Source organism: Canis lupus, chromosome 13 (genome assembly GCF_011100685.1).
Source record: "Canis lupus familiaris isolate Mischka breed German Shepherd chromosome 13, alternate assembly UU_Cfam_GSD_1.0, whole genome shotgun sequence".
Taxonomy (NCBI): domain Eukaryota; kingdom Metazoa; phylum Chordata; class Mammalia; order Carnivora; family Canidae; genus Canis; species Canis lupus.
This window is the reverse complement of record NC_049234.1, coordinates 22,593,710-22,607,012: the sequence shown is the minus strand read 5'-3', so window position 1 is coordinate 22,607,012 and position 13,303 is coordinate 22,593,710. Positions and strand designations below refer to the sequence as shown.

At 41.0% G+C, this 13,303-nt stretch overlaps 1 protein-coding gene across 1 annotated transcript in view; it reads right to left on the bottom strand.

Moving 5' to 3' along the window:
- The window catches only part of FER1L6 (fer-1 like family member 6), a 155,533-nt gene that overhangs the window by 100,315 nt on the left and 41,915 nt on the right, over positions 1-13,303 (bottom strand). Inside the window, 7 exon segments of the mRNA XM_038555452.1 lie at positions 478-670; positions 2,614-2,800; positions 3,414-3,570; positions 4,905-4,983; positions 9,008-9,070; positions 11,801-11,932; positions 12,025-12,079. Coding sequence (XP_038411380.1) covers positions 478-670; positions 2,614-2,800; positions 3,414-3,570; positions 4,905-4,983; positions 9,008-9,070; positions 11,801-11,932; positions 12,025-12,079 — 866 coding nt within the window.

Below are 13,303 nucleotides of genomic sequence, written 5' to 3'. Positions count from 1 at the left end.
CTGGCTCTCTGAATGCACAGTCAGCAGCACATCGTGCAATACTCAGGACCACGTGCTCCTCACAATGAGTTGGGGCACAATATTTTCTGGACCATTTAAACATGTAAAAACCATTCTTGGCTTATGAGCCATACAAACATATTTGGCCAGCTGGATGTGGCCCATGGACCATAGCCTATCAATGTCTGATATAATCTAAACTCTTTGTTTTTCATTTAAAAACCTAAGGCCCAGAAAGGGATAGTGACTACCTCAAGAACCCAGCAATGTTCATGGAAGACCTGGGACCAGAACAAAGCCTCCCAGCTCTCAGGGGCCGGCTCCACCCACTGCCCTGAACCAACCCAAACCACAAACCACACAGAGCATGGAAATGTGTGGAGCAACACATTGCTCCATCTTCTCATTCTAAAAAATGAGGGCTTCAAATCAGTCATTTTGTGACCCCATCTCCAAGTCAGACACATGAAGCTTTACCTTTATCTCCATCCTGTTCATTGGAGATTTTCTTTAGGTCGATGAAGTGGGTGGCCAGTGCTACATCATTCACGCTGCCTTCGTCCCACACCTGGATTTTCACTCTCCGACACAAAGGAGGGAACATTTCCTTGAAGACCACCTGTTCATTCCATACAGGATCAGCACAGTTTTTCTGCACTGCGGTTCGCCCCTAAAAACAAAGCCAGCAAGACGTGAGCTGTTGAAAGAAAGAAGAGGTGCCTTGACCTGACTAAAGATAATTCTTCAAACCAGCTGGAAATAGAAAGTAAATTGCCAGAAGTAATGAACCTATTTCCACCCAATACAAATAGAAATCTGTTGCACCCAAGAACATTACAGTAACCGCCCCCCTTTATTTGCAGGGAATGTATCCCAAGATACCAGTGGATGCCTGAGCCCACAGATAGTAATAACCTTACATATACTCTGTTTTTTCCTACACATACTTACCTATGATAAAGTTTGATTTATAAATAAGGCACAGTAAGAGATTACCAACAATAACTAATGATAAAATAGAATAATTAAAACAATATACTGTAATAAAAGTACCATGGATCTTAGCAACCTCAGTGTATATTTTTTTTTTCCCTTTCTCATTGAGAACTTTCACCTTTTTACTTAAAGGAAGCATTTTATAGCTTCTCTTTGGTGTACCCAAATTGCCAGGACCACTGCTCCTGCATCTAGAGGACATTATCAAGTAAATTAAGGGTCACTTGAACACAAGGACTGCCATAGCACCACAGCGCACCTGATAACCCAGGCAACTACTAAGTGACTAACCACTGGCCGTACCCATATGCTGGACAAAGGGATGATTCACATGTAGGTAGAATGAAGCAAGATAGTGTGAGATTTCATCCTGCTAGTTGGAACAATGTGTAATTTAAAAGTCATTGATTGTTTATTTCTAGAATTTCCCATTTAATAATTTCAGGCCATAGTAGATCATGAATAACTGAAACCATAGCAAAACAACAAATAAGGGAGGAATACTATACTAACATCCTGCTCTGCACCAGACACCATGCCAGGCAACAGGGACAAGGTGAGTAACTGATGAGTCCTGCCCTCAGGAAGTTCTCATAATCACACAACATGCATGTTGTGGACATGAGTTGTTTCATGCATCTCCAGGAATACAGCAGATATAGTTAGACCTTGAGTTTGTGTCTTATAAAAGTAGGGCCTTAGGCAAATCACTTCCGTCGTCTGGACCCCAGCTTCATGGGGTAGAAGCAGAAGGTAGAAGCAATTTGGAGACAGAAAGAGGATTCTACTATAGGAGGAAAAAACTGAAAAGATCAGAATTCATTGCTAAAATGAGTTTTCTTTGTGGTGTAAATGGAAGTGAGGGGTATGAATAACACCAAATGCAAATTCATTCAAGTCCTTGAATTATAGAATAAACACGGTCTCCCACTCTGCACCTTAAAAGAAGTGCATTAAGTTCTTCTCATTTCACAAACCAGTGGTTGAAATTATAATTCCTTCAAAGTAAAATCAGCCAAGTTCAGATAAATAGGATAAAATGGAGTTGATGTTCTATCTGACTCAAGGAGTCCAAGTAAAAAATACTCCAGTGTTCCCTCTGCCAAGAGGAGGAGTTAGAGTAGCATATACATTGTAAGGGCAGAGACAATATGCGTTAGCTGAAGCTTCCAAGTCCATCCAATCAGGATTAAGCTGTGACCATGTGCCCAGGCCCTGGTACTTCCAATGGCTCTTGACCAGGGAACAGAGATGTCCAAGGTACACAGGACAAGGGTCAAGTGGGGAGCCTGGGGAGCAGGTCAGGAGGCAGGTGGCAATGCTACAGAGCCTAAGAACTAGGTAACAGCTCAGAGAAGTAGCCAGAGGTGAGGAAGGAGGCCGTCTGCCTGAGTCCTAAATCCCAATACCCCATAGCTCTTCTCCATGATCTCAAAAGGAGAGTGAGTGGGACACCATCACCCCCACTTTCCTGCTTGTGACTCAACAGCTTTTCTGAAAAGCTTTCTCTCTCAGGTACTTCCTAATTTTTATTTTAGCTTGATATCATTTGATTAGAAATGTCCCTGGTAAAGAGCAGCATTCTGGCCCATTATTGGTAGTGATGACATTCCTTACCATCTGCCCAGCAAAAGACACCTCCACGAAGGGGTCCACGAGGTCCTTACTGTCACCCACAAATGCTTTCGTGACATTTGCCATGATGCTGGAGTTCATTTTGGGCAACCCCTCTGCTTTGTAGAGTCTCACATAGAATCTGGCCCAGGGTCTCTCTGATGGAAACCCTTGAGGGATCAAAAGGTTCCTTGAGAGGGAACAAGAAATAAAAAATAAAAAAGCTCTCTCATTTGAAAGAAGAAAGAAAAGGTAGAAGCAGTTTGGAGACAGAAAGAGGATCCTAATATAGGAGGAAAAGGCTGAAAAGATTAGGATTCATTGCTAAAATGAGTTTTCTTTGTGGTGTAAATGGCAGTGAGGGGTATGAATAACACTGAATGCAAATTCATTCAAGTCCTTGAATTATAGAATAAACACTGTCTCCCACTCTGCACCTTAAAAGAAGTGCATTAAGTCTTCTCATTTCACAAACCAGTGGTTGAAATTATAATTCCTTCAAAGAAAAATCAGCCAAGTTCAGATAAATAGGATAAGCTCAAGAACAGCTTATCTATTTTGTGTTGTTATAGGGAGACAGGCTGTCCTTGTCCTAGGAGCTGACCTCCCAAAGGCTCGTGACACCTTGGATAAGACACATCTTGGTGCCTCTGATAGAGCAGAGTCCCAGGTAGACAAGTCATGAATTTGGCAGTTCTCATGTACCCACAGGAAAGGGAGGAAGAAAGAGGAGAGAGAGGAAAGAGACATAGAACCTGGGAGATATCATTTCTCTTGCATGACCCTGGATGGGCCTGTCTCACTTTTCTATTTGCTCCTCAGCATCAGGAGTTTTGGGGCTGGACTTCAAGACGTCGCCTTTCCCAATCACGCTGATGTCACATTTCAGATACCCCTTCGCGCCAGTCCTGATGTCGCCAGGGTCTGTGAGCAGGGCCCACTTGTCACAGAACTGATGACCTGTAAAAGTGTCCTGACAGCTCAGATCCCCTGCACAGCTGGATCTAGCAGGTGCACCCAGTTCTGTCCCACACCCCAGGCTTCCTGTGCTCTGCTCCCTAGGAGGCGGCAGCTCCTCCCCTCTTTCCCTCCTCTGCTTTCATTTCCACCCTCTTCTCAGTCTTCTCCAAACTGCCACAGGTGTTTGGAAAGCCTTCAACCCAGTTCTAATCACCTAGACAGGTTCTTAGCTTTGGCAGCTTGGAAGGACATTAATGGAGTAGAGATGTCACATACTATTTCACAGGCTGTCAAGTGGGGCTCATGGATCTTTCTGTCAGTCCAAACTTTATTTCCTTTTTTAATTGGAGTTCAATTTGCCAACTTATAGCATAACACCCAGTGCTCAACCCGTCAAGTGAATCAGTCCAAACTTTAAAAGGTCTTAGAAAATCTAGACCTCTGGCTTACCCCCCCAAAAAATTATTAGATCTGCCAATACAGGATGCACATTTCCACCCATCAGCAAGTAGCAAAGGAGCTGAGTAGCCACTGCTCCTTTCATGTGGGTTATGAGCTCTTCTGTTCCCCACAGCCTGCAGCACCACTCAGTGTATCAACCCCACCCACAGTGCTCAGTTATGCCCATGGCCTGGTCCCCTGGACTCATGCAAGTTAGAATTGCTTAGAAGAGAAGGAGCTTTTCCTGAGGAGACCTATATTTGTTGATGGCCCTCTTCCTTATCAGCTCCTGACCTTGGACAAATTACCTGCCTTCTCTGAGTTTCACTTTCCTATATATCAGGGATAATAAGAATTATCACAGCAAACCCTAAGATGGCATGCCACAGTCATTACTCTGTGCTAGGTTCTATATGAAGCACTTTATATATATAATTATCAACTTAATCTTCCAACAACCATGGAAAGGAGATACTATTTTATCTCATTTTTTTCGGATGAAGAAACTGAGGCGCAGAGAAGTCAAATGATTTGCCCAAGATTGTATAACAGGAAAGAGCAGGGTGGAATTTGAAGCCAGGCAAGCTGGCTCTGGAATCCATATGTGCAACTGCTAGGCAACCTTTCTTGCCTGTGTCTCACAGCGTCACAGCACTAAATTATAGACAGAATTTGTTGGGAGAAAAAAAACTGCTCAGAATTATGGACATAGAAGATAACTTTGTCATTAGATTGTAAATTTTGAGGAAACGAGCCAGGTGTTGCTCCAATTGTGTAGTTGATGCTCATATTATTGAATGAGTGGGTAAGTGGATGGGTAAATGAATGAGGTGACCTCCAGGTGTGGCAAACTAGGGATCAGTAAGGGAGATTGGGAAGTGATGATTTCTTACCAGGCTGGTTATATACAGTCCCCAGGTCTACTTTGAAGGAGCCAATCAGTATGCTGCCTATCAGCTTGTGGTGAAAAACCTGAGGAGAGATGGAACAGTGAATCTGGCTGCACTAGATTTCTCTTTGAGGATAAATCTGTGAAATGGGTTCATGACACCTCAGCAAGGATTCTAAACCTTGATGCTTGTCTGCCCTTCACTCTTGTCTAGAGCACAATGACATTTAGTCATCAAGTGAAAGGGCAACCAGAAGTATCTCACCTGTGTCTCTTCCTCCTAGCAGGTTTTCAGCTATTGAAGGACATCTAACATATTTCACTGTCTGAAAAACTACCTTTTTAAGCCAAAGTGAGCTCTAGGACAGACCACCCTTCAACACTCATCTTTACTTATTGAAACTCTACCTATCCGTCAATGTCTAAAGCAAATGTTACTTCCTCCAAGCAGCCTTTCCTGAGCCCCCTGCAGCTGAAAGTCCCCTTTCTTTCCTAAACTTCCACAACACTCTGCTCACAAGTTACCCAGAGGACTCATCACATATGGCTTTGAGCAGTTCGGGAATGTACAATAGTCACAACAAGGGAGGTGGTCATCCCCAATATTTTGTGTGATTAGAAGTCTTCAGCAAAGTGCCTGGCTGGTGATAGCAACACACTTTAATGCAATGCTATCGAGGAAGTTCTAAAGGAAAGCATCAGAGCTGGCACTGGGTCCAGAAGGTGCACTGTATGAGATTGCTGAAGGAGCAGGAGTGATTTAACCCTTAACTCAGAAAGGAGAACACTAGGTGTGTGGAGGAGGGATAATGGTAACTTAAGTGTTTTCCAATCTTGGAAACACTGCCATGTACAAGAAGGAGTAAGTTCCCTGTATGGATCCAAGTCACAGGAAGAGAGACTTACTATAAGGACAGGTTTTATAACAGAACTTCCCAGCAAAGAATAGACTTTTCTAGAGATAGTAACCTTCCATCACTGGATATAACCAAGCAGTGCACCAAAACTCCATGTCATGAAGGTGGTGACAGGGATTCCAGCACCAGCTGGAAGTTAGACTAGAGGGTCTCTGGGCTTCCTTCTATGACGTTATATGAGTTCCTTGAATCAAAGACAGTTTCCTACTTTCTTCTACCCACCACATGCATGGCCTTGTTCAGAATAGGTATTCAATAGACATTCAGTGAATTAATGAATGATTGGTTGATTGAATGATGGATGAAGGGGAGGCTTTTGTGGTTTATAAATAGCTTTTTTTGGCGGGGGCAATCAGTAAAAATAAATTCAATTGACTTTAGGAAATGAAGAAATGACAGCCCTTTGCATTTCCCTATCTACCCTTACTCCCTTGCCCAAATTTTGCAAGGGAGTTAAGAGAACTGAGGGCAAGTAAGGACAGCTTGCCTTGAGGTGAGGAGTTATTTAAGGCCATGCATACAAAGCTCACTCCAAACCTCCTCATGCTTGTGGCTGCTAAGGTGGCTTCCCAAAGGCCCCAGCAAGAACACAAGCCTGACTCAGGCTCTCTTCTCAGGTCAAAGGCATCTGGATCCCTGTGGGCATGATGGGGTAAGAGCCCATTTGAGCTTTAAATAAAACAAGAGGCCTCCTCAAATCATCCATCCACACAGTCTGAGAGCCAGGTAACTCTGGTGTGGGCAAGCATTTGATCATAGGAACTTCAGGGAGATGACACTCAGAGAGCTAGGGGCCCTGCATGCCTGTGGCCACTGTCAAGGGGAGATAGTACCACCATCATTGGCACCACCAAACTCTGCTACAGCCTTGCTATCCTAATAGCATCTGCTTGCTGTATTCCCCCCTTCTTATCCCATGTTGAATTTATTTGGGGCACATTGACTTTTAGTTCATGGACCATCAGAAAACTTGTATTAAACACTTCTCTCCAGTGCAGCCCCAGTGGTGCAGCAGTTTAGCGCCACCTGCAGCCCAGGGCATGATCCTAGAGACCCAGGATTGAGTCCCGCATCAGGCTCCCTGCATGGAGCCTGCTTCTCCCTCTGCCTGTGTCTCTGCCCCTCTCTTTCTCTCTCTCTGTCGCTCATAAATAAATAAATAAAATCTTAAAAAAATAAATAAACATTTCCCTCCAAAGGGAATTTTCCCTTTAAAATCTTTGGTCTCTGCCCCTAAGGGTCATTTGGAAAGCCCAAACTGTTCTCTTTTTACAAGTTAGAGGAAGAAAGATAGGCAATACCAGCTCTGGTCCTCAGTTTAAAAATCCACTGTCCAGAGAATCATGACATTTGTCTATGCTACAGTGTAAAAATCTAGCTATTAACTGTTTGTCTGAAATCTAGACAGTTCCTTAGGACTCAACTACACTGCCCATCTCATAAACAGATGGTTGCCAGAGCTATGCAATGTAACAAAGTCCTAGACGATGCCCCAGGTCCCAAAATACCTTCTGTACCACTTGTCATCATGCCTGAAATTCAAATTAAGAATGTTTGGCTCAGGGCGCCTGGGTGGCTCAGTCAGTTAAGCATCCGACTCTTGATCTCAGGTCATGATCTCAGGTTGTGAGATTAAGCCCTGCAATGGGCTCCATGCTGAGTATGGAGTCTGCTTAAGATTCTCTTTTGAAAGGAAGGAAGGAAGGAAGGAAGGAAGGAAGGAAGGAAGGAAGGAAGGAAGAAGGAAGGAAGGAAGGAAGGAAGGAAGAAGGAAGGAAGGAAGGAAGGAAGGAAGGAAGGAAGGAAGAAAGAAAAAAAAAAGAAAGAAAAGAAAAGAAAAGAAAAGAAAAGAAAAGAAAAGAAAAGAAAAGAAAGGAAGAATGGCTCTTTTTTTTTTAAAGAATGTTTGACTCTTGATAACTTCTCATTCTTCAAGAGTCACATTCTTCAAATGACCTTGAGAAAGAGAATATAAAAATTACACTATTGCCTAGGACTTAATGCAGGATCTATATATTATATATAATATATATTACTATGTACATATGTAATATAAGATATATAATTAATATAACAGAAATGGGTGGGTGATAAGAGCAGGTAAGGAAGTCTCCAAGACAAATTTTTCCATATTCAAAATTCTAATTAGAGTTAGTGTCACTGCTGAGGAAAACATTTTCTCATTCTCCACATGTCTTATATTGGCACATGAAGTACGGAGTCTGTCTTTTTAGAACAATTAAGAGAAGAACACTTACCCTCCACCACCCACTCCACCTCTCTCAGGCATGCATAGCCACGCTACCCTCTTCATGGGAGAAAGAGTGAGTTCCCAGATTGGTGAAATAAACGCAGTCTGTCACTCACTGGTCTCTCTGTGCTTTTACTGAGTGATGTAAGTTTGATATCACTCCTGTCTGGCCCCCATCCTCTCTCTTTGGGCTAGTACAGCTTCAGTATGGGCATTTCCCCTCCTTGTTCCTATCCTCTACATGGTGGGCAACCCAGATAAGACAACCTGTCTAGACCAAGAAGCTTCTCTGTCTCTACTATTCAGACATGATCTGTAGAGACAAGAATTCACCTGCAGGACTGAGGAAGGGTTTATGCAGCAGACACAACCCCCCATGAGCAGGTCCAAAGGCTGCACTCAGAGGCAGCGATAAAGAGACCAAATGGCAACCACTTGCTCCGAATCACATTCTCTGATACAGCATTACTGATATATTTGGTTCCTCCTGGTGCCTTTTTCTACTTCTCTATTTATTACCAACTAGAAGGAGTGAGCCATGTAATTAATTATCATTAGTGTGGATATCATCCCAAAAGAGAAACACATTTCATCTCATAAAAATAAATAAATCAACTCAAAATGGCAATCTGTCAAGATGGCATTTGAAGCACATGTTGCACATTCCCACATTAGTAAACTCCATGATTCAATTCATGATGGCTTGAGAGTAGCTTATGATTTGTTTCCAGGAAGCACAGATTTCTTTGAGGAGGTTTCCTTTCCCAAATTCCTCTGCACTAGTTATTTCATGTTCCAACCTGTTGGTTTTAAACTCACCATCTGACACTCACCCTCCCAACCTATTCACCCCTCAGCAGGCTGAGTTGTTTTAGGGAGTTCCCAATACCTAGAATCTCTCCCATCACTTCCCACTCCCATCATCAATGATATACTTACTGAGATTTTGATGATCTTGTCAAAAAGATGTAGTTGGGGTCCAATGAAGTCAAAGACAAAGTACTAAAAAACATAAAATTCATTCTGACCGTAAATTACAGGCTTCCATCTAAGAACCTTATTACTGGACTAGTTGTAGATTTCTATCATTTTAACCAAATGCTGCATGGTCCTCGGTGGCATTGATATACCATCAATCAATTGGCCATCCCCTATTTAGGGTCACCTAAGTTCTTTCCAATTTTTTCAAATGCAAAAAAAAAAAATGCTGTTATCTCCATCTTTGCACAAGATATATGTGAATTTTCCTCTAAAATGAATATAAAACGTGGAATTATTGGGTTATGGCTTATGTGCATGTAAATTTCTAGTAGGTACAGCAAAATTTCTTTCCAAAGAGGCTAAGCCATTTTACATCCTCACTGGCAGCACACTAGAAAGACATTTCTCTATATCCCTGCCAACCCTTGATATTGTCAATTTCTTTAATTTTTTTCGCTATTAATATTGATGGGTGAAAATCATATCTCAGCGTTTTAATTCAGGGTGAACTCGATTAAAATCTAGTTTTCTCAGGATTTTTGAGAAAATCAAAATTGAATTGAATTTTAGACTTGAAGATATTCTCTAGACCAGTCTCTATATTCTACAAATGTGAAGTTATATTTTCCTAAGATGTAAAACACTGGAGTGGTGTTTTGTTGTGGGTTGTGTCTTGGGGAGGACTGGTGGGGATGGGGGAGGCAGGATCAGGAAGTTGCTTCCTGGATTTGTTTTTGAGCTTCAGGTGGAGGAACAACAAAGGGACCTTAGAGATGACAGGACAGCAGTAGGAAAGGGAGAACTGACTGCTCACATCCTGCTTTTAGAGGGCAAAACTGAAAAACCAAAATGTGGAAATTAAAAGATGCCATTATACATCATAATAAAGAAACCTTCAAAATGTCAATCCCTAGGTATCAATGAGAAGCCACTTTACATTCATTGTCTTCTGTTTAAGAAAATGAGAAAATTGGCATGACATTTCAGGAAGTTTTTCATGTATATGTTCAAACTTTTAAAGAGTTTTGTTGTTCAGAATTTCTTTTATGTGGAAAACTCACATAAAATTCCTTATCCTGATACATGAGATGCTGTGGGTTCCTTGGACCAATAAATTAGTTGCAAGGTCTACTGCTTTCTGCTGAGTTTCAGATTTCAAACTCAATTGCCTCACACTCCCTAGACCTTTGAGCCCAAAACATTTTTGTAGCTGGAAAATATTCCCCAGCCCCTATTAACTGGTTCCTTCAACACCTGACTGTCCCAGAGCTTGAAAATTAAAATCAAAAGCTGTAATAAAGGTTTTCAGTTCAACTTCTATGTTTTTTTTTTTTTCTTGAGTGCCTACTGATGACACATGGGCCCAGTGTCATGTCATTTAGATCCAGGACTTGTTTGCATAAAGAAAATACTAATTACAGCACTTAACAAATCTGTAGATCTTTGCAGTTTTAAAGCATTTCATCACAATATTTCATATTGCATCCATGCTAAAAGTTGTTATGGAGGTAAGGGTAGGACAGGAAGGAAAAAACTCATGGTAAAAGGTTCAGAGGCAGAAGTGATGGATAATGAGGAAAGGAGTTTACAGTTCAAATGGGATTTTGTTATTTTCTGTTGATTTCATTATGTGGTCTCCCTTTTCAATTACTACTCCCATTAGAAAAATAATTAAGAGTTTGCTGCATTTCTTGATAATTCATGGTGTCAAAGTGCCTGTGGGGAAACAAGCATTCTTATACACTACTATTTGGAGTACAAATTGTTACCTCTTTAGAGGACAATTTTGTGATATCAAAATTTTTAGTCCACATACTCTTTGCCCCAGTTATTCCATATTACTATAAACAGTAGCCAAAAGATGAAAAATTAATATCCATCAATGAGATATTGACTGGTTTAGTAAATTATGGTGTATTAATGCAATGGGAAACTACACCAATGAGGGGGAAATGAGATTGAACTATATATCTTGACACAGACTAATCTCTAAGATACATTGTTTTGTGAAAAGATCAAGATCTAAGACAGTATGGACAGAATGCTACTATTTGGTTATAATATTTATTTGTACTCTTGTACATACCTAGGATATCTCTGGAAGGATATACAAATGCCTAGTGAGAACTGGTTAGGGGGCGGTGAGGGCTTAGGGATCAAAGATCAGAGGGACACATAATTTTCATCATATATCATTTTATATTCTTTGTATCTTTTACTATTTTTTACTCTGTAATTTTTTATTTAAAAAGAGAACTTCGTGTGTATAACATTTAAAAGCTTCCTGTCTGATGTTTTCCTCTCTTTGATGTTCACAACTTCTTTACTGCTTAAAAAAATACACCGGCTTTACTTTCCAATGCAACATGCCTATTTTAAAATTAATGATGAAATTTCTAGTGTCTCTTTCATGAAAAAGATGTTTATCTTCTTCATAACCAACACTGAATACATTTATTGAATATAAAAACAGAGCTTATAATGGATGAAGATGAGCATACGAGAATTAGGAAAATGAGTATATTGAAAACACAGCAATGAATTCAAAATCAGTAGGAATTCATCACCTCTACTTTTCTTTATCTTTTTGTGAAACTCTGTGGAGTTGTTTGTAAGGAGGCTCAGAGAGTTTGCCCAGGCTTAGATGAGAGTTGGGAAGCAGTGAGGAGCCCCACAGCTTTTCTATTTGGCTGAAGAATACCACAGGAGAGAGTGTTGGTTCAGAGGATTTTAGTGGCCTCTACAACTTACTTCATTGTAAAATGGGCTGTTGGTTCCTTCTTTCACTGTGCTTTGCTTCTTTTCATCCCCGACCTCAATGATCACAACTGGATCAATGTTCTCACCCACCAGCTGTCGAGCCTCAGTGATGGTAATGGCAATCTGCAACACAAAGCAGCATGTGTGCACTATGGACTTTGCTGCTCATTCACACAAGAACTGGGGAGGTTGGGCAGGAGGAATCATTCACTTACTTGATAGTTTTGGGATCTGACTTCCCCATCATGGATCTTAGTCAACAGTTTTGATCTATTAAAAGAAAATTTAACATATTTGTTTCATTAAGTAAGAACATGTTTTAGATCCAATAAGCCATGATAATATTTTCCCGGGTATATCTAAGTGCTTTTTTTTTTTTTTAAGAGTTATTTATTTATTTATTCATGACAGAGAGACAGAGGCAGAGACATAGGCAGAGAGAGAACCAGGCTCCTCACAGGGAGCCAGATGTGGGACTCCATCCCCGGACCTGGGATCATGCCCTGAGCCAAAGGCAGACGCTCAACCACTGAACCACATCCCAGGCATCCCACATCTAAGTGCTTTTATTTATACTGTATCATATATTCTCTCTCCATCTCTAGAGGAAATAAATGTAAATGAGCAAGTGACTTAACCTCTCTATGACTCAGTTTTTCAATCCTCAAAATGGAGCTAATAATAGCATTTACCACATGAGGTAATTGGTACAATTGAATGATATAATGCATGTAAAGTTTTAACCCACTGCTTAGCAAGAATAAACGTCAAGTCGTATGGTGAGTATGATTATCAGTATCATTTATTTTTTATTTTACAGAATGAGAAACTGAGATGCCTCAGAAAGTCAGTGGCAGAGCTAGGTCTATATAAAGATCTCCCTTATGTCTTGTCTCATCCTATTCGCAAGACTCCTTTGCCATTTCTTTTTTTTTTTTTTTTAAAGATTTTGTTTATTTATTCATGAGAGACATAGAGAGAGAGAAAGAGGCAGAGACACAGGCAGAGGGAGAAGCGGGATCCATGCAGGGAGCCCGACATGGGACTCGATCCCGGGACTCCAGGATCATGCCCTGGGCTGAAGGCGGCGCTAAACCGCTGAGCCACCCGGGCTGCCCTCCTTTGCCATTTCTAGTAGATATAATAACCCTGAGTTTTGTGATTGCTTATGAAAAAAATTAGTAAAAGAGAAAATTGGAAAGAATGACCAAGATACCATCTCGGTGAGATTTCACATTCCAGGGGATTTCATTTATCTGAACTATCATAAGTAATTGGAAACAGATGTGCAACACCTGGGTATTTAAAAACTGGGTAGTAGTAAAAAGAGGTAAAGAATTTCTGTCATCATCAAGGCAGCAATGGGTGGGAAATAAATGAGCTTGCATTCCTATTGAATTTTATTCTCTTGCCTTCTGACAATACCATCTTGCAATTTGACTTCATTCCATTTCTGATTATAATTGAGTCTAGTGGAGAACAGAGTAAGCTAGT